Source organism: Jaculus jaculus, chromosome 3, assembly GCF_020740685.1.
Source record: "Jaculus jaculus isolate mJacJac1 chromosome 3, mJacJac1.mat.Y.cur, whole genome shotgun sequence".
NCBI classification, from domain to species: Eukaryota; Metazoa; Chordata; class Mammalia; order Rodentia; family Dipodidae; genus Jaculus; species Jaculus jaculus.
The window spans coordinates 150,250,187-150,272,004 of NC_059104.1; the positions used below are offsets into that span (position 1 = coordinate 150,250,187).

Below are 21,818 nucleotides of genomic sequence, written 5' to 3' on the forward strand. Positions count from 1 at the left end.
CAATATACTTTATTTATTTATTTACATGAGAGAGAGAGAATGGGCATGCCAGAACCTCCAGCTACTGCAAACAAACTCCAGACCCATGTGCCTCCTTGTACATCTGGCTTATGTGGGTCCTGGGGAATCGAACTGGGGTCCTTTAGCTTTGCAGGCAAATGTCTTAACCGCTAAGCCATCTTGTCCAGCCCAGATCTGTGTCTTAATATCTTGTTTGCTTACAGTGGAAAGAGCTGTTTTGCAGAGTCCTTTGGGAATAGGGCCAGAGGAGGGGCTACAATGGAAGGAAGGATAGTAGATGGGCATGTGGGTCCCATGACAGAGGCTTGGGGCATCCCTCTTTCATCCATGTTGTCATCACTCCACAAAAGCAGGGCTTATCCTCCCTATTCTTATTCTTGGTTATGGTTGTTGAGATCTGTTGTTTTTTTTTTTTTTTTTAAGGCACTTAGTACTTAGTGCTGAGAATACCTTTTAGAGCCCTTTGTGTTGGTAACCATCTACATTAGTAGCTTTCACCAAGAAGAAAGTCTCTAACTGGGTGTGGTAGTACACACACACATATCTCAATACTTTGGAGATGGAGGCAGGAAGTTTTTATTGTGTTTTTTTTTTGTTGTTGTTGTTGTTGTTTTGAGGTAGGGTCTTGCTCTAGCCCAGGCTGGCCTGAAATTCACTATGTAGTCTCAGGGTGGCCTTGAACTCATGGTGATCCTCCTACCTCTGCCTCCAAAGTGCTGGGATCAAAGGCATGTGCCACCATGCCTGGTCAGGAAGATCTTGAGTTCAAAGCCAGCCTGGACTAGGAAGTGAGACCCTATCTTTGTTTTTAAATATTTTTATTGATTTTCAGGAACAGAGATGGGGGAGGGAATATGAGAATGAATATGGGTATGCCAAGGCCTCTAGGCACTGTAAACAAACTCCAGATGCATGTGACACTTTGTGCATCTGGCTATACATGGGTACTGGGGAATCAAACTTGGGTCATTGGACTTTGCAGGCAAGCGCTTTAACTGCTGAACCATCTCCCCAGTCCTCTGTTTTGTTTTGTTTTTAATATTTTATTTTTATTTATTTATTTGACAGAGAAAGAAGGAGAGAGAGAATGGGCACGCTAGGGCCTCCGGCCACTGCAAATGCCCCTTGTGCATCTGGCTAATGTGGGTTCTGGGGAATCCAACCAGGGTTCTTTACTTTGCAGGCAAATGCCTTAACCACTAAGCCATTCCTCCAGCCCAAGTCCTCTGTGTTTTTTTTTTTTTTTTTCTTTTCTTTAAAGAGGCCTCAAATGAAATTTTTTCTCGTGACACAGTCAAGCCTGTTTCCTCACTCTTCCTTCCTCTGCCAAGGCTGCAGAAACCTGGGTGGAAAATAGAATAGTGTTGCTATTGGCAGCTGATGAGCTTTGTGTGTTCCTGCATGTTGTGCTGCTCAGGGAATGTCAGCAGGAGGCAGTAGCTCATGGTGACAACAAGGGCAGCAGTCCATACCCAAACAGCTGTGATGTACAACAGACTGGGGTTAAAACAGGGTTAAGAACCTGGCTGTATCAGTGCCTCAGAGGGACCAATTCAGTGACTGCAGAGGTAGTGACAGTGCTGTGTGTGATTTAAGTTGGGCCTGCAAGATTAGGTTTGAAAAGGGAGTGTATAGATTCCAGCTTTGAGGAACACAGGTCTGAGTGAGTTGAAGGAATTGTTGGGTGTGGCTGGCCAATGAGTGCTGGGTAGTGGTAAGAGATTGAACCTGCTAAGTCTACAGGGCTGCTGCTGAGGACTCAGCCTCAGTCTCAGTGTGTAGCATCACTTATGGCCTCTAACCTTTGCCTGTCCCATTTTCCTTCTGATGAGTCAGATGACATGTGGTCACCTACCCTTCCCCCAGGGGCCTCCCTGTTCTTGTTTGTCTTAGTGTACTTGAGTTGGCTATGGGTCATGACTCCTTTTTCTGAATTTTGTGATTGAAGACCTTTGTCAGTAGAGGTCTGGTGGCTGAGCCTGTGATTTTTATTTATTTATTTTTGAAGCCAGGTCTCACTGTAACTCAGGTGGGCCTGGGATTCACTCTGTAGCCCATTCTGGAATCAAACTCTGGATGATCCTCCTATCTTAGCCCCCTGAGTGCTGGGATTAAGGATATCACCACACCCAGCCTGTGATTTTTTTTTTTTCATACTGTTTTTACAGATTTTCTAAAGTCTGTGAAGGTATAAATCACGATAGTCTGGTACGCATCCCATCCTACATTTTCTCTGACTTGTTCTTCCCTATGGGAGCCACATAATGACACACCCAAACGGGTTTGAATAGACTGCCCAGGAAAGCTTCTCTTAGCTGAGCTTGCTTGAATCCTTCATAACATCTCTTGCTGCTAAATGTGGCTTCTGAGTCTCAGAGAGTGGGTAACTCTTGAGATCAGAAACTAGCCTTGATGGCTACTGGGCTTGAGTTTCCCTATCGCAATGTCCAGCTTCAGGCCATACACCCAGGGCAGGAGGTACCCAGATGGGATGGGGAGTGCTACACTGGAGCAGGGGCTATAGCTAGCACAGCATGTTTGGGCTTCTGTTTTCCTCCCGGAAATGAGCTCCCGAACCAGCTGCCTCCCTTCACGTTGACAAAGAGAAGCTTGTCATCCTTTCCCTTACATTCCAAGCCATCTGTCTAGGGCAGAAGGGCAACACAGGGATTATACCTTCTTTTTTTAAAAAAACTTTTTTTGTTTTGTTTTTTGAAGCAAGGCCTTGTGTAATCCAGGCTGCCCTTGGACTTGATAGGTAGTAGCTTCAATCTTCAGATGCCCTCCACCATAATTTTTTTTTTTTTTCAAACAGTCTCTCACTGTACCTAGGGCTCACTGATTCAGCTACACTAGCTAACCAGGAAGCCCTGAGGATGCTCCTGTCTCTACCTTCCCAGAGCTAGAATTACAGGCACTTGCTACCATACCTGATGTTTACATGAGTGCTAGGAATCCGAAGTCTGGTCTTCATGTTTGTGCGGCAAGTTCTTTACCAACTGAGTGGTTTTTGTTCTTTTTGTTTTGTTTTGTTTTAATAGGGTGTTACTCTGTAGTCCAGGCTGGTTTGTTTCAAATTCCTGAATTCTAAGATTCCAAGTATGGGCCAACACATCCTGGTAGTCTATTCTTCTTCCCTCCCTTCTCTTCTCTTCTTAATATTTTATTTTATTTATTTATCTCAGAGGAAGAGAGAATAGGTATGCCAGAGCCTCTAGCCACTGCAAATGAACTCCAGACATATGTGCCACTGGCTTTATGTGGGTGCTAGGAAATTGAACCTGGGTCCTTAGGCTTTGCAGGCAATGCACTTTAGGTACTGAGCAATCTCTCTAGCCCCATTTCTTTCTTTATTCCTCCCTCCCTCCTACCTCCCTCCCTTTCTTCCTTTCTTTTTTATTTTTATTTTTTTGTTTTTCGAGGTAGGGTTTCATTTGCTCAGTCTGACCTGAAATTCACTCTGTAGTCTCAGGGTGGCCTCAAACTCACAGCAATCCTCCTACCTCTGCCTTCTGAGTGTTGGAATTAAAGGTGTGTGTTACCTGTTTTATTTAACTTTATTATTTATTTATTTGAAAGAGAAAGAAAGAGAATGGCACACCAGGGCCTCCAGCCATTGCGAACGAACTCCAGACGCATGTGCCCCCTTGTGCATCTGGTTTACATGGGTCCTGGGGAATTGAACTGAGGTTCTTTGGCTTTGCAGGCAGACGCCTTAACTGCTAAGACATTTCTACAGCTCCCTTTCCACCCTCTCCCCCACCCCCCGGCTCCTTTTCTTTTGATTTTTATTTTTTATTGACAATTTCCATAATTTAAACTATATCCCATGGTAATTCCCTCCCCCCTCACTTTCCCCTTTGAAACTCCACTCTCCAGCATATCCCCTCTCAATCAGTCTTTTTTTTTAAAGTTTTTTTTTTTTAATTTATTTGAGGAAGAGAGAGAGAGAATGGGCATAGGCATTCCAGAGCCTCTAGTCATTGCAAATGAATTCCAGATGCATATGCCATCATGTGCATATGACTTACATGGGTACTGTGGAATTGGACCTAAATTCTTAGGCTTCACAGGCAAGCAACTTAACCACTAAGCCATCTCTCCAGCCCAGCTTACATTTCTTTTTATTTATTTCTTTTTAATTTTTGTTTATTTATTTGAGAGTGACAAAGAGGGAAAGAGACAGAGACAGAGAGGGAGGGGCGGGCGGGAGGGAGGGAGGGAGAGAATGGGCGCATCAGGGCCTCCAGCCACTGCAAATGAGCTCCAGATGCATGCACCACCTTTTGCATCTGGCTTATGTGGGTACTGGAGAATTAAGTCTTGAACCGGGGTCCTTAGGCTTCACAGGCAAGCGCTTAACTGCTAAGCCATCTCTCCAGCCCCCCAGCTTACATTTCTTTTTTTTTTTTTTTCATATTCTACTGCATCTCTTGCTTTATTTATTTATTTATTTTTGGTTTTTCTTTTTTTTTTTTAATTTAATTTATTAGTTTTCTTTTCAGCAAATACAGGCAGTTTGGTACCATTGTTTAGGCTCATCTATGACCTACCCCCTCCCATTGGGCCCTCCTTGTGGATGTAAATGGGTCATGCATTGTGGAGTTAAAAATATGGAACGCTTCACGAATTTGCATGTCATCCTTGCGCAGGGGCCATGCTAATCTTCTCTGTATTGTTCCAATTTTAGTATATGTGCTGCCGAAGCGAGCACAGCTTACATTTCTTAATTGTTCAATTTATACTAGTACTTTTTCTTACTCTACTCCACTAGAACTCCACCCTCTTTTTTTTCTCCTTTTTTTTTTTTTTTAGTTTTTTTCTTTAATGAGAGAGAGAGAGAGAGAATTGGCATGCCAGGGCCTCCAGCCACTGCAATCAAACTCTGGACACATGCCACCTTGTTGTGTGCATGGGCAAACTTGTGCACGTGTCACTTTGTGCATCTGGCTTATGTAGGATCTGGAGAGTTGAACATGGGTCCTTAGGATTTGCAGGGAGGCACCTTAACTATCTCTCCAGCCCTACCCTCTTATTTGTTTATTTATTTATTTACTTACTTACTAGAGACAGCTAGGGAGGGAGAGAATGGATGCACTAGGCCTCTAGCTATTGCAAGTGAACTCCAGACACATGTGCCACCATGTGCATCTGGCTTATGTGAGACCTGGAGAATTGAACCTGGGTATTTAGGCTTCACAGGCAAGTGTCTTAACTGCTAAGCCATCTCTCTAACCTTCTTAACCTTCTTTTTTTTTTTTTTTTAATGTTTTTATTTGAAAAAGAGAGACAGAGAATGAGTGTGCCAGGGCTTCCTGTTGTTACAAATGAACTCCAGGCACATGGGCCACTTCATACATCTGGATTTATATGGGTGCTGGAAAGTCAAATCTGGGCCATCAGCCTTTGCAAGCAGTGCCTTTCTTTAATCATTGAGAAATTTCTCCAGCCCATACCACCTTATTTTTTTTTCTCATGGCATTAATATGTTGAAGGAACTGGGTCTTGTGTCTTGACAATTGTCCAGGACAATTCTGAATTTGATTGCTTTTTTAAAATCTATATCACATATTTTATCTGTAAACTAGAATTCAAACAAAAAAAAAAAAAAAAAAAAAAAAAAACTTGATTAGGCTGTGCATGGTAGTGCATGCCTTTAATCCTAGCCCTTGGGAGTCAAAGGTAGGAAGATCATTCAAGGCCAGCCTGGGACTACAGAGATAGTTCCAGGACAGCTTGGCCTAGAGTGAAACCCTACCTAAAAAAAAACAAAAACAAAAAAAAAACACCCCCTAAACAAAACTTGATTAGATTCAGATTCAGTTTAGGAGTATCCTTCCTAATTCATGGCTTCAGGAGACACAAAGTGCCTGCTGGTCTTACTTTGAATGATGCTAGCCTTGTCAGTGGGTTTAGGTGGTGAGGCTCAGATTTCTTCATCATGAAGCACTTCACCTTTTCCCTCTGATTTTATTATCTAGTAAGCAGTAGAATCTAGTTTTATTAGGAGTTGCAAAAGTGTGCTTTTGAAGTCTTACTCTTTTTCCTATTAGCTGAAGTTTTATATAAAAATCTTCCCTTTTCTAGGCCTTTTGGCTACTCAAAAAATGTAGTTTATGTTGGAAAATAAGATTGTTTGTTTCCTTTAATGAGCAATCTTCAGAGTAGTGACTTGATGCTCTGACAATCTAGTGGTATTTTTATTTATTTACTTATTATCTATTTTGAAATTTTTGTTTATTTATTTGAGAGCGACAGAGAAAGAGGCAGATAGACAGAGGGAGAGAGAAAAGGCGCGCCAGGGCCTCCAGCCACTGCAAATGAACTCGACATGTGTGTCCACTTGTGCATCTGCTAACGTGGGTCTTGGGGAATTAAGCCTTGAACTGAGGTCCGTAGGCTTCTCAGGCAAGTGCTTAACCACTAAGCCATCTCTCCAGCCCTAGTGGTATTTTTATTTTGGGATACGGTCTCATGTATCCCAGGTTGGACTCAAAATTGATGTTTAGCATAGGATAACCTTGAAGTTCTGATCCTCCTGCCTCCACGTCCTGAGTGCTGGAATTACAGGTGTGTACCACTCTACTCAGATTATCCATCCTGGGGATGGAATCCAAGACTTTGTCCATGGGAGCACTCTACCAACTAAACTATATCACCAGTCCCTAATGGTGGTTTTTTTATTTTATTAAAAAATATTTGGGGGGACGGCTAGAGAGATGGCTTAGTGGTTAAGCGCTTGCCTGTGAAGCCTAAGGAGCTGGGTTTGTGGCTTGATTCCCCAGGACCCATGTTAGTCAGATGCACAAGGGGGCACACGATTCTGGAGTTTGTTTGCAGTGGCTGGAGGCCCTGGCGCACCCATTCCCTTTCTTTCTGTCTGCCTCTTTCTCTCTCTGTCTGTCGCTCTCAAATAAATAAATAAAAATTTAAAAATAAATAATTTTTTTTTTGAGTTAGGGTCTTGCTATAGCCCAGGCTGACCTGGAATTCACTATGTAGTTTCAGGCTGACCTCTAACTGTCAGTGATCTTTTTACCTCTGCTTCACAAGTGCTGGGATTAAAGTTGTGCACCATCATGCCTGGAGCTAATGATGATGCACACACACACACACACAATATCTTTCTATTTATTTGGAGAATAAATGGGCATGCCAGGGTTTCTAGCCACTGCAAATGAACTCAAGATGCATGTGCCACCTTGTGCATCTGGTTTTCTATGGGTACTGGGGAATCGGACCTGGACCAATTGACTTTGCAGGCAAGTGCTTTAACTACTGAGCCATCTCTCCAGCCCCCTTAATGGTGTTTTTAAGAGACTCAGTTTTAATATTTGTTTTTAGACTGGTAGAAAGCATATAACAAAGTTTTTGGTTTTTTATTTTTTATTTTGGTTCATGACAGTAGGATCTCATTCTAGCCCAGGCTGACCTGTAATTCATTATGTAGTCTCTGGCTGGCCTCAAACTGACAGCAATCTTCCAACCTCTGCCTTCTGAGTAGTAGAATTAAAGACATGCACCATCATGACAGCAGGTTTCTATATATATATTTTAACTTTTTTTGTTTATTTTTATTTATTTGAGAGTGACAGAGAGAGAGAAAGAGGCAGAAAGCGAGAGAGAGAATAGGCACACCAGGGCTTCCAGCCACTGCAAATGAACTCCAGATGCGTGCACCCTCTTGTGCATCTGGCTAACGTGGGTCCTTAGGCTTCACAATCAAGCGCTTAACCACTAAGCCATCTCTCTAGCCCATGGTTTCTATATTTTTTTGTGTGTGTTTGTGTATGTGTGTATGTATGTGTGTTTATATGTGGGCAAGTGCACATGTATGTATGAGTGCATGTGGAGACCATAGGACAACCTTGGATGTCATTCCTTAGGAACTGGGGTTCCTTACAGGTTCTGGAGATGAAACTCCAGTCCTGATGCTTGTAAAGTAAGCAGTTTACCAACTGAACTACCTCCCCAGCCCTGGAGTTTCCACTTTTTAAAAATTTTTTTATTTATATATTTGACAGAGAAAGAAGGAGAGAGAGACAGACAGACAGACAGACAGACAGACAGAATGAATGGGCATGCCAGGGCCTCTAGCCACTGCAAATGAACTCCAGATGCGTGAGCCTCCTTGTGCATATGGCTAACATGGGTCCTGGGGAAAGGAACATGGATCCTTTGGCTTTGCTGGCAAACACCTTAACCACTAAGCCATCCCTCCAGCTCCTGGAGTTTCCACTTTTAATTGTTCATTTTAATAGTGATAAGTACATTCACAGTGTTGTGCAGCTAATTTCTAAAACGCATTTCATCTTGTAAAATTAAAACTCTGTGCCCATTTGACTCTATGCCCATCCCCCCTCTTCTCAGCCCCTGAGAACCATCTTTCTCCTTCCTTCCATCCACCCATTCATCCATCCATCCACCCACCTACCTACCTACCTACCTATCATTTCATTGAGTCAGGCTCTTATGTAGTTCAGGCTGGCCAAGGATTATCTTGAACTTTTAATCTTCCTACTTTCACTTCTCAAGTGCTGAGATATAGATTTGTGCCACTACACTCAGTTTAGAAGAAATTTTTTTTTTTAAGATAGAGTCTCCTTCTCACCGTTCTATTTTCTGTCTCTATGAATTAAACTATTCTCGATATATTATGTAAGTAGAGTCTTATAATATCTGTCCATTTGTAACTGACTTATTTAACATGTCCTCAGGGTACTTCTTCAATATAGTATTTGTCACAATTCCTATTTTTTATTAGATTAAACTGGGTATATTGACATATACCTATAATTTCCACATTTGGGAAGCTGAGACAGAGAGATCTAAAAAAACACAAGACTCCTTTGTGTATATATATTCCTTGTATTTTGTTTACTCAATTTATGATGGATACTTGGACTTCTGTTTTGGCCAGTCTGAACAATGCCAATATTATGAACATGTGTGCATTAAGTTTGCAAGGAGACAGAGAATGAGAAAGAGAGGAAATAGGCACATTAGTGCCTTTTGCCACTGCAAGTGAACTCCAGGTGTATGTGCCACCCTGTGAATCTGGCTTTACGTGGGTAGTGGGGATTTGAAACCAGGATACCAGGCTTTGCAAGCAAGCACTTTTAATTGCTGAACCATCTCTCCAGTCCCAGTATATTTAAAAAAAATGTTTTTATTTATTTGAGAGAGAAGGGGGGGGAGAGAGAAAGTATGGGCATGCCAGGGCCTCTTGCAAATGGACTCAGGTGTATGTGCAACCCTGTGCATCTAGCTTTACCTGGGTGCTGAATAATTAAACACAGGCCATCAGGCTTTGCAAGCAAGCACCTTTAACTATTGAGCCATTTCTTCAGTCCCCCTAGTATCTTTTTTTCATAATTAAAAAGTATTTTATTTATTAGAGAAAGAGATAATGGATACACCAGGGCCTCTAGCCACTGCAAATGAACTCCAGATGCATGCACCACTTTGTGTATCTGGCTTTACATAGGTAATGGAAAATAGAACCCTTAGGCTTTGCATGCAAGTGTTTTAACCACTGAGCTATCTCTCCAGCCCCATAGTATCTTTTTTAAAAAATTTGTTTATTATTTATTTATTTATTTATTTGAGAGCGACAGACAGAGAGAGAAAGAGGCAGATAGAGAGAGAGAATGGGCGCGCCAGGGCCTCCAGCCACTGCAAACAAACTCCAGACACGTGCGCCCCCTTGTGCATCTGGCTAATGTGGGTCCTGGGGAATTGAACCTCGAACCAGGGTCCTTAGGCTTCATAGGCAAGCACTTAACCGCTAAGCCATCTCTCCAGCCCCAGTATCTGTTTTTTAAGTCAGTGACTCATGTAGCTAAGACTGGCCATGAACTCTCTATGTCACTGTACCTGGCCTTAAACACCTGATACTTTTGTATCTGCTGGGATTGTAGGCAGTGCCATCCTGCCTAGCAAGTATATAAATGTCTGCTTAGAACTGCTTAGGACTTTTCTTTTTTTGTTTTTCGAGGTAGGGTCTACTCTAGTCCAGGCTGACCTGGAATTCACTATGTAGTCTCAGGATGGTCTCGAGCTCACGGCGATCCTCCTACCTCTGCCTCTAGAGTGCTGGGATTAAAGGTGTGTGCCACTATGCCAGCTAGGACTTTGCTTTTCATTCTTTGGGTTATATGCCCAGGAATGGCATTGCTGGATAACTTGGTAAATCTGTATATAATTTTTGAGGACCTGTCATAGTAACTGCACCATTTTATACTCCTACCAGCAATGTACAACAGTGCTGATTTATGTTTACTGTTTTCTGATGCCTTTTTTTTTTTTTCCGGTTTTTCGAGGTAGTGTTTCACTCTAGTCCAGGCTGACCTGGAATTCACTGTGGAGTCTCAGGCTGACGTCGAGCTCACTGCAATCCTCCTACCTCTGCCTCCCAGAGTGCTGGGATTAAAGATGTCTACCATCATGCTGGGCTTTTTTTTTTTTTTTTTTTGATTTTTCGAGGTAGGGTTTCACTCTAGTCCAGGCTGACCTGGGATTCACTATGGAGCTATGGAGTCTTAGGCTGGTGTCAAGCTCACCATGATCCTCCTACCTCCTCTACCTCCCAGACTTCCAGAGTGCTGGGATTATGCCAGGCTTTTTTTTTTTTTTTTTTTTCTTTTTTGAGGTAGGTTTTCACTCCTGCTCAGGCTGACCTGGACCTCTTTTTGGCTAACCTCAAACTCACAGTGATCCTCCTACCTCTACTTCCTGAGTACTGGGATTAAAGGTGTATGCCACTGCACCCAGCTCTAATTGACTTTTATATCTCCTCCTCCTTCATTTTTTTCTTTGGAATTTTGGGGTAAGGTCTCATGTAGCCCAGGCTGGCTTCTCTCTCTCTGCAGCTGAGATGGACTTCCTTCTCTGACTGCTGAGCACTGTGATCACAGTTGTGTGCTACTGTGTGTGTCACCACGCTCAGCACAGTTACTCTCTTTTGATGCTCAATTTATTCTATTTTTGGTCGAGAGCTTCCTTGAGCTTGTTTTTCTGTCCTTTTAACATAATACTTCTTGAGAAACTTCCTAGTTTTAGTCCCAGTAAGGTGTCCTGGATGCATTTCTTTTGCTAACCATAGAATTGGTATTATTCTAAGAAGCCAGGTTTCTTTTAGCGAGGAATCAATTGTATTTTAGAGGCCACAAGTATCTAGTATCTGGGGACTAGATAAGCTTCTTCCTACTGGATTTATCTTCTTGGGCCTTTTCAATAGTCAGAGCTGGGAAAAACGTACTTTTCACAGAAGGAAGGGAAAACTACAAATTTATATTGATACTCATATTTTAAAAATTTATTTGTGTGAGAGACAAATAAGCAGAGAGAGAGAGAGAATATGAGCATGCCAAGGCCTCTAGCCACTGCAAACAAACTCCAGATGCATGTGCTACCTTGTACATCTGGCTTATGTGGGTATTGGGGAATCAAACCTGGATCTTTAGGCTTTACAGGCAAGTCCCTTAACCAGTAAGCTATCTCTCCAGCTTGATACTCATTTTTTAAATGATGGGATTATTTATTCTTTCTTCCCTCTTACCTCCCCACTTCATCCCTCCTACTTTTCTGCTCCTTTGCCTTAGTTTGGGGGCTATTTTATTTACTTATTTTACTATTTTTTTTTTTTTTTGAGTCAGGGTCTCACTTTAGCCTAGGCTGACTTGCAATTCACTATGTAGTCTTAGGGTGGCCTCAAACTCACAGTGATCCTCCTACTTTTGCCTCCTGAGTGCTGGAATCAAAGCATGCACCTACCATGCCTGGCTTATTTTACTTTTTGAGGGGAAAAAAAAAAAAGTTGAAGCAGGCAAGCTATAAATCTTGGAAGTTTTCTGGAGGAGAGAGATAGCTAAGAAGAAGAGAGATAGTCATGCCTTTTGATTTAGGATCCAAGAAAGCAGGTTAAGTTCAGGACTGGAATTCAGAATGCAGCTGCATGGGATGCTGAGCAGGTCTTAGAGAAACAGCTGGAAAACCCAGGGGGCAAGACAAGCATGCTTAAGATTTTGCCAAAGAATAGAGAGAAGAGGAAGAGTTGTACTTTTTGTATTAGAACCCAGAAAACTGGGCAAGTTTTAACAGTGAAGATCTATAAACAACTGCCTTTGCCCCCAACCCCCAGACAGAATCTTATCTATGTAACTGAGGCTGGCCTGGAATTTGCAGACGTCCACCTTAGTCTCTTTAGTGCTAGGCTTATAGGCCTGAGCCCCCCTGCCCAGCTTCATTCTGTTTTTTTTTTTTCTTGCTGCATATTTTAATTTTTTTAAATTTTTTATTTGAGAGCCACAGAGAAAGAAAGAGGCAGAGAGAGAGAAAGAGAGAGAGAGAGAGAGAGAGGGAGGGAGAATATGGGTGTGCTAGGGCCTCCAGACACTGCAAACGAACTCCAGATGTGTGTGCCCCCTTGTGCATCTGGCTTACGTGGGTCTTGGGGAATCGAGCCTTGAACTGGGGTCCTTAGGCTTCACAGGCAAGTGCTTAACCACTAAGTCATCTATCCAGCCCACCTGTTGTTTATTTATTTTTTTAAATTTATTTATTTGCAAGGAGAGAGAGAAGAATGAGTGCACTAGGGTCCCTTGCCACTACAAATGAACTCTAGATGCATGTGCCACTTTTTGTATCTGGCTTTACATGGGCACTGGGGAATCAAACCAGGCTGTCAGGCTTTGCAAGCAAGTACCTTTAACTGCTGAGTCATCTCTCCAGCCCCTTACTGTGTGTGTAGAGTATATGTGGAGTATGATATGATGCCTGCTGTGTATGTATGTGCAGATTTAATGACCTGTGCACATGCATGCTCATCCACCAGTTTCTTGGAGATAGAGCTGCCATTTTTGCTATTTCTGGTCAGCAAGTCCTGGCAATTCTCTGCCCCCTGCCAACCTAAATGGGGTTATGGATATGCATGGCCATGCCCAGCTGTTGATGTGGGTCCTGGGTAATCCAACTAGGGCAGTCTCCAGCCCTCATACTTGCATAGCAAGCACTCTTGAATTGTTAATCCATCTTCCCAGTTCCCTTTCTGGGCTTTTTCATTAAAACAGAGAGCTTAGAGCCAGGGATATAGTTCAGTGGTAGAACACTTGCATAGAATACTAGCACAAAGCTCTGGTTCAGGTCCCATACCATAGGGAAGTGTGTTTTTTTTTTTTTTTTTAAGAGAGAGAAGTGGCCCACCAGGGCCTCAGCCATTGCAATTGAACTCCAGACACTTGCACCACCTAGTAGACATGTGCAACCTTATGCTTCTCTCACCTTTGTGCGCCTGGCCTACATGGGACCTGGAAAGTCGAACATGGGTCCTTAGGTTTCTCAGGCAAGTGCCTCAACCACTAAGCCATCACTCCATCCCAGGAAGGTTTAATTTTGTGTGTGTAAATGTGTAGGGTGTGTGTGCGTGTGTATATGCATTTTCATTTCATGTATGTGTGTGGGGGTGCCCATGTGTTCATATGTGGAGGCCAAAGATTGACATCAATATCTTCCTCTCTTACTCTCTTTACTGAATGAGGTATGGTCTCACTTGATGCCAGAGCTGATTTAGCTAGTCTAGCTAGCCAGGCTGCTTGGAGGATCCCCATCTCCATTTTTCAAGCACTAGACTTACAGGTTGCTGTCACCCCACAAAAAAATTTTTTTTAAATTGTAATTATATTGATGTGCATACTGTATAGAATAACTCACTTAACAAAGCAGTATTTTGATTTTGCATCATAAAGAGAGAGCTTTTCCTGTTTCCTCTAACAATTTTTCCCTGTGAGCCCCTTCATTGAGCAGTCTATGTGTCCCCTTTTTTACTAAGAAGATAGGAAAGGCCTGCCTGGGATTCAAGCACCAGGTAGTCTAGTGCTGTCTTCCTGTAAACTAGGCTCTGCCCATTAGAGGAAAGAAACCCTTTCAGCCCTAGAGGTATACAGGGAAGATAGGGTCAGGTCTGTCTCTATCTAGTAAGGTGGTAACACTTGCTTGAGTGTCAGTATCATTGGTTGCATAATGTCCAAGGGCATCACAAATGTTGGTTTTTGGGTTTTTTGTTTTGTTTTTTCAAGTTAAGGTCTCATCTAGCCCAGGCTGACCTGGAATTCACTATGTAGTCTCAGGGTGGTCTCTAACTCATGGCAATCCTCCTGCCTCCTGAGTGCTGGGATTAAAGGTGTGCGCCACCACACCTGGTACAAAATGCCCCACACAAATATTTTAGAGAGTTGGAAATGAGGATGGTTGAGGAAGGAGAGGAGAATATTCCAACTTTCACCCTAGGAGAGCCACACAGCTCTAATGGGAAAGCCATGGGTCTGTGGCACGTGCATCATCTGCTTTCTTGGTGTTCTTTCCTAGACTTGCCAGGTATGCCAGATGCTGCTGCCCAACCAGTGCAGTTTCTGTGCGCACCAGCGGATTCATGCACACAAGTCCCCCTACTGCTGTCCGGAATGTGGGGTCCTCTGTCGTTCTGCCTACTTCCAGACCCACGTAAAGGAGAATTGCCTGCACTATGCCCGCAAGGTGGGCTACAGGTGGGTGCTACCTGGCTCATTGTCCTGGTATTGCCCAGTGGCCAATTCTTTTCCTAACCTGGAACTTATTTTATACTCAAATTTAGTTTTAAGAGCTCAATAGGATAAGAATGTTGACTAGTTTATAGACAGACATTTTTTATTTTATCGAGGATAGCAAGGGTAAGAGGAAGAAGATTATAGAGTTTTTAAAAACACTATATTAGTCTGGTCATGGTGGTGCATTCCTGTAATCTCAACATTTGGGAGCTGGAAGCAGAAGGATCAGGAGTTCAAGATCAGCCTGTGTTACATGAGACATGAGACATTATCTTAAATAACCAGGCTAGGGAGAAGGCTCGGTGGTTAAAGTGCTTTCCATGCAAGCATGAGAAACTTTGGACCCCAACACCCACATAAAACCTGGGCATGGCAGCACACACCCCTGTTATTCCATTGCTGGATAGCTAGTCTGGCCAAATAGGCAAGCTCTGTGTTCAGTGTGACACCCTGCTTCAAAAACAGTGGAGAAGGCTGAAGAGATGGCTCAGCAGGTAAGGTGCTTGCCTGCAAAGCCTAACGACCAGGGTTTGATTCTCCAGTACCTGTATAAAGCTAGGTACACAAAGTGGTGCATACATATGTGAAGTTTGTTTGCAGTAGCTTGAGATCCTGGCACACCCATTCTCTTTCTGTCTCTGCTTGCAAATAAATAAAAAAGTTAAAAATAGGGTTAGACAGATGGCTTAGCAGTTAAGGCACTCGCCTACAAAGCCTAAGGACCTAGGTTTGATTTCCCAGGACCCATGTAAGCCAGATGTACAAGGTGGCGCATATGTCTAGAATTTTTTGCAGTGGCTGGAGGCCCTGGCACGCCCATTCTCTCCCTCTCTGCCTCTTTCTCTCTCAAATAAACATGTTAAAAAAGAAAAAAAGTGGGCTGGAGAGATGGCTTAGCGGTTAAGCGCTTGCCTGTGAGGCCTAAGGACCCTGGTTCGAGGCTCGGTTCCCCAGGTCCCACGTTAGCCAGATGCACAAGTGCACAAGGGGGCGCACACATCTGGAGTTCATTTGCAAGGCTGGAAGCCCTGGCGCGCCCATTCTCTCTCTCTTCCTCTATCTGTCTTTCTCTCTGTGTCTGTCGCTCTCAAATAAATAAATAAAAAAATTTTAAAAAAAGAAAAAAAGTTAAAATATATTTAAAAAAATAAAATAAAGTAGGTAGAAATTGCAAAAGATACTCAATGTTAACTTCTAGCCTACACACACGCACACACACACACACACACACACACCCCACATGTTTATGCACCCCCCCACAAGTACTCACACATATAAATATGCATACATGTATGTATGTGTGTGTGTGTGTGTGCACTTGCATGTACGTGCATGCCAAGGTTTCTTGCAGCCACAAATGAATGACTGCCTGTCCACTTCTACATGGGTGGCTGGGGAATTGAGCCCAGTCTTGCAGTCTTTGCAAGCAAAGCCTTTAATAACTGAGCCATTTTCCCAGCCCCTGTTGCTTTTTCTTTCTTTCTTTTAAAAAATATTTTATTATTTATGAATGAGGGGAGGGGAGAAAGAGGGAGAGAATGGGCATGACAGAGCCTCCAGCCACTGCAAACAAACTCCAGACGCATGTGCCACCTTGTACATCTGGCTTAAGTAGGTCCTGGGGAATCGGACCTGGGTCCTTAGGCTTTGCAGGCAAACGGCTCAACTGCTGCACCATCTCTCCAGCCCTTCTTTTCTGAGTATGTGTGCATGTTTACGTGCGTGAGTACAGGCAACATGTATACAGGTTAGCCCTTGTCTTCCATCTTGTTTCAGGCCAGGTTTCTGTGTTCATCTCTGTGCTCACCAGCTAGCTGGCCCACAAGCTTCTAAGGCATTCTTCTTCTTTTTTTTTTTTTTTTTAATTTTATTTATTTGCAAGTAGAGAGAGATGGAAGACAGACAGATAGAATGGGTGTGTGAGGGACTTCAGCCACTGCAAATGGACTCCAGATACATTCACCATTTTGTGCATTTGGCTCTATGTGGATACTGAGGAATCAACGGCGGTCGTTAGGCTCTTCAGGCAAGTACCTTAACCACTGAACAATCTCTTCAGCTCCCCAAGGGATTCTTTTAAGTCTGCCTCCCTTGTTGGTGTTGGCTGGGGTTATAGGTGCTCCTGCTAAAGTGTCTAGCTTTGCATGAGTTCAGAGGAACTGAGCTCAGGTATTTACACTTAAATGGTAAGTGCATTAGCCATGGTTTTTGTGAGGTGGGGTCTCATTCTAGTCCCGGCTGACCTGGAACTTACTGTATAGTCTAGGCTGGCCTTAAATTTTTGGTGATCCATCTGCTTAAGCTTCTAGAGGACTAGGATTATGGGGATGAGCTACCTCTGGGCTGTTTTCCTTTTTTTGTGAGTGTATTTGTAGGAGTGGAAAAGTTTATATGTAACTTCTTGAGGAGCTACCAGATAGTTTTCCAAAGCTGTTCTTGCTATCTTTGCCAATATTTGTTAGTTTGACTAAATTCCTTCTTAGGTACATAATTTGCAGATATTTCTTCCCACTCCAGTCCCAGCTGACCTGGATTTTACTCTGTAATCTCAGGCTGGCCTCAAACTCATAGCAATCTTCCTACCTCAGCCTTCCAAGTGCTGGGATTAAAGGTGTTTGTCACCACACCTAATTTAAAGATACATTTATTTATTTATTTATTTTTTAGGTAGGGTTTCATTCTAACCCAGGCTGACCTGGAATTCACTATGTAGTCTCAGGGTGGCCTCGAATTCACTGTGACCCTCCTAACTCTGCCTCCCCAGTGCTGGGATTAAAGGCGTGCACCACCATGCCTGACCTGCACATGCTACTTAAAAAAAATATTTTTTTATTTATTAGGGGAATGGGGAGAGTATGGGTGCACCAGGGCCTCCTGCTACTGCAAACAGACTCCAAATTCATATGCTACTTTGTGCATCTGGGTTTACGTGGGCACTGGGGAATTGAACCCAGGACAGCAGACTTTGTGTCTTTAAGCGGAGGTTGGAAAGAGAGAGAATGTGAGTATGGGCATCTTAGGGCCTCTTGCCACTGCAGGCAAACTCCATGCATACACCACTTTGTGCCTCTGGCTTTACGTGGGTACTGGGAAATTGAACTTGGACTGTCTGGCTTTGCAAGCAAACGCCTTTAACTGCTGAGCCATCTCTCCAGCCCCATGTTTTTACTTTCAATGAAGTTTTTCAAAGAATATGGACTGGATAATATGAACTTTAATTGGCTTTTGAGAAGAGTATATTTATATTATTTCTGTAGAAATTTAGTCAAACTGCACAAATAAATCTGTGTGAGTGGGCATGTGTGAGAGACTGAAAAGGGAGAAAGACTGCCTATCTCATGTGTAGTTGGCCACTTTAGAAATATGTGGGTGTTTTCCTTTTTGTAACATCTTTTGGTATGGAAACACTTGTGGGCCAGAAGTTGTTTTACATTTTTTAACTTTGTTTCTGACTCTGGAGATTGAAACAAGAGCCTATTTTTTTTTTACTTATTTGAAAGAGAAAGGAGGGAGATAAATAGAGAGAGAAATGGGCATGCCAGGGCCTCCAGATACTGCAAACAAATTCCAGGTTCAGGCACCACTTTGTGCATCAGGTTTTAAGTGGGTACTGGGGAATTGAACCTGGGTTCCTGGGCTTTGCAAGTTAAGCCATCTCTACAGCCCTATTTGTTTTTGAAAAGGGTTTCGCTCTAGTCCAGGCTGACCTGGAATTCACTATGTAGTCTCAGGCTGGCCTCAAACTCACAGCAATCCTCCTACCTCTGCCTCTTGAGTGCTGGAATTACAGGTGTGGATAAATTCAGTAATGAATACTCTTCATTACAAATAGCTTTCTAGTTCTGTGGGCTTACTAATTATTTGCCAACATGATTCTGTTGTCAGCTAAGAAACTGAATTTTTTTGTAAGAGTCTCATGCTATAGCCCAGGCTACCATGTAGCTAAGGCTGGCTTTGAACTCATAGCAATCTTTCTATCTGAGCCTTGCAAGTGCTGGGATTATGGCATCAGCTACCATGCCTGGCTAAGAAACAAACTAATTTATTCATTATTTTGTTTTTTTGAGGTAGGGTCTCACTTTAGCTCAGGCTGACCCGGAATTCAATATGTAGTCTCAGAGTGGCCTCACACTCATAATGATCCTCTTACCTCTGCCTCCTAAGTGCTGGGATTAAAGGTGTGCACCACCAGAACAAACCTTTTGTTTTTGTTTTTTTGAGGTAGTGTCTCAGTCCAGGCAGAATCAAAATTTTAAATTTGTTGTTGTTTATTTTTACTTATGTAAGAGTGACAGAGAGAGAAAGAATGGGCGCACCAGGGCTTCCAGCCACTGCAAACGAACTCCAGACATGTGTGCCCCCTTGTGCATCTGGCTAATGTGGGTCCTGGGGATCGAGCTTCGAACTGGGGTCCTTAGGCTTCACAGGCAAGGGCTTAACCACTAAGCCATCTCTCCAGCCCAGAAACAAAATTTTAATGCTACTTCATTACTTTAAATTTAAACGTACACAGCCACATAGATAGTGCAACTACAGAATGGCTCTGTCCTCACAGCAATTCCCCCTGGATAGTGCTACTCTATGTAACATCCCCTGAGCTCAAAAGAGTTTGTTCGAATGTAGCGGTCATTGCTGGGCACACTGCATTGCTGACTATGTATCGGTTGAGGGCCATCCCTGCTGTCTGCGCGGCAGTGCGTGGGAAGGCAAAGGCTTTCTGCAGCTTCCTTCTGAAAGACTCCCGGGGCTTCTGCAGTTGCAACACATTCTAAATTGATGCCATTGCCACTTGCATCATCACTAAACCATCCTCCTCCCTCTCCATTCCCGCCACCTTCTTCTCTTGAGTAGCCTACAGTTTTTAGTATACAAGAGGATGGCTGTTGCAGAAGGGTTAGGATTTCTTTCCATTGTCTACCAGATATGGACTTGAGCTCATGGGGGCTTGGGGTTCCACATTGTACAGATTGCAGCAAGCATGCTGTCAGGATGTGCACGCAGAGGCTGCAGCCTACATGCTGGAGTGAATGTGGGGCCCCTGACATGGCTTGGCTCCTGCCCTGTCACTCGTCTAGCACTACCCCGGGCCTAACCCTCCCCCACCTCTGTTGTACAGGTGCATCCACTGTGGTGTCGTCCACTTGACCTTGGCCTTGCTGAAAAGCCACATCCAGGAGAGACACTGCCAGATTTTTCACAAATGTGCATTCTGCCCCATGGCCTTCAAGACTGCCAGCAGCACCATGGACCACAGTACCACCCAACATCCCACCCAACCCCACAGACCCTCACAGTGAGTGCAACAGCAGGGCAAGCAGGCCCCTGGGGCAAAGAGGGTGGCATGGATACTATAGAAGTGGTATGAATTTGGGTTAGGCACTGAGGCCATGGCAGAGATGTATGGGATCTCCTGAAGATGTCCCATGTCAGGGAAGGATGCTTGCTGGCTCAGGAAGAGTTGACAGGGTGGAAGGGCTGTGTCTTTCTGCCAGTGGAGCCCTAGGCACCTCACACCCCTGGGGCTTGTCTCAACAGGCTCATTTATAAATGTTCCTGTGAAATGGTCTTCAACAAGAAGAGGCACATTCAACAACATTTTTACCAGAATGTCAGCAAGACACAGGCAGGGGTCTTCAAGTGCCCAGAGTGCCCACTCTTGTTCCTGCAGAAACCGGAGTTGATGCAGCATGTCAAGGTGGGGTGCTTTGGTGGAGGAGGCTGGGGAGAAGGGAACATGCTTCAGGCTGGGGGTCTGACTCTGTGCATCTTTCCCCTTGCCCAATCAGTAATCGCTCTCCCCATCCCCAGAGCACCCACGGTGTTCCCCGGAACGTGGATGAGCTGTCAAGCCTTCAGTCTTCAACAGACACATCCTCTAGTCGCCCTGGCTCAAAAGCTCCCACTGAGCCCCCAGCCACGAATGTGGCTGCTCGAGGTAGTTCCCTGCCTGCTGGTCGTTGGGGCCGGACAGAAGCCCATCGGAGGGCTGAAGCCAGACCCCGAATGAGGACTACTGGTTGGACCTGCCAGGAGTGTCAGGAGTGGGTTCCCGACCGAGAGAGCTATGTGTCTCACATGAAAAAGAGCCATGGTCGAGTAAGTGCAGCTACGTGGCAGCACAACCATGGACGGATTCCCTGGGCCTGCTGTCCTATTACCTTAGGACCCTCTTCTGTAGCTGATCCCTTCAGGTCCCTGATGCTTTGGGCAGGGTGGGTACTACAGACCTTGAGGTCTTTGGGTGTGTCTTCCTTTCTGTCCATATCCTCTGAGAAGAAAGATGTACCCAAAACTATCTTAGGGTTCTGTTGCCTAGGGACCTGTTTTTTGTTTTCTTAGATTCTGAAGCGGTACCCATGTCGGCAGTGTGAACAGTCTTTCCACACCCCTAACAGCCTGCGCAAACATATCCGCAACAACCATGACACAGTAAAGAAGGTCTACACTTGCGGGTGAGTCAGGAGGTGCAAATGAGGAGGCCTTCTGAAGTTTGAAAGGCCATTTCTGTGGCCCTACTGGGGCTTTTCTCTGCTGTGAGATCAAGTGCTTCAGGCAAGAGACAATGAGTTCCTAAGGGGAAGATGCTGTGGCTAAGTCAGAAATCAAACAGGTCAGAAAACAGCTTCCAGGGCCTTCCAGGTAGATCCTTGAACCATTCCTATCCCACTCTCCATCCCTGGACTCACTCAGTGGTGAGAGGTCTGACATTTGAACATAGATTTGGTGATGTGACCACATTCCCCTATGCCGACCATCTGCCTAAGTTCTAGGACATGCCATGGCCCTTTCATACGGACTGCTGGTTTAGTACTAGGGCCTCTGGGTGGAGCTGTCAGGGAGTGAGATAATGGTTGAGGGTCTGGTATTAAGCATGTAAGCCTTTTGATATGCTGTTTGCCCCTGTAGCTGTCTTGCTAGCTGGATCTGGTTGGAAATGCCTACACCAGCACCAGATAGTCCAAGAATATGACAGTCTGCCTGCTTGATCATCTCTCCCTTCTGGTATGTGTAAAGACACTTGGGGAACATGAGGGTGGTACTCACCTCTCTGATTGTGCTGCTACAGGTACTGTACTGAGGACAGCCCCAGTTTTCCTCGGCCCTCCCTCCTGGAGAGCCACATCAGCCTTATGCATGGTATCAGAAACCCTGATGTGAGCCAGACGTCCAAAGTCAGACCTGCAGGCAGACATTCCTCTCAGGTGAGTGTGGACT

The 21,818-nt window shown here is 44.2% G+C and overlaps 1 protein-coding gene and 1 non-coding gene across 2 annotated transcripts in view; one reads left to right on the top strand and one right to left on the bottom strand.

Moving 5' to 3' along the window:
* The window catches only part of Znf592 (zinc finger protein 592), a 67,516-nt gene that overhangs the window by 40,626 nt on the left and 5,072 nt on the right, over positions 1-21,818 (top strand). Inside the window, exons 4-9 of the mRNA XM_045145010.1 lie at positions 14,386-14,564; positions 19,720-19,896; positions 20,139-20,298; positions 20,412-20,699; positions 20,943-21,055; positions 21,670-21,805. Coding sequence (XP_045000945.1) covers positions 14,386-14,564; positions 19,720-19,896; positions 20,139-20,298; positions 20,412-20,699; positions 20,943-21,055; positions 21,670-21,805 — 1,053 coding nt within the window. The remainder of the gene's footprint in view (positions 1-14,385; positions 14,565-19,719; positions 19,897-20,138; positions 20,299-20,411; positions 20,700-20,942; positions 21,056-21,669; positions 21,806-21,818) is intronic.
* LOC123459613 lies at positions 4,629-4,735 on the bottom strand. The gene has a single exon (XR_006636372.1). It is a non-coding gene; the product is annotated as a U6 spliceosomal RNA (small nuclear RNA).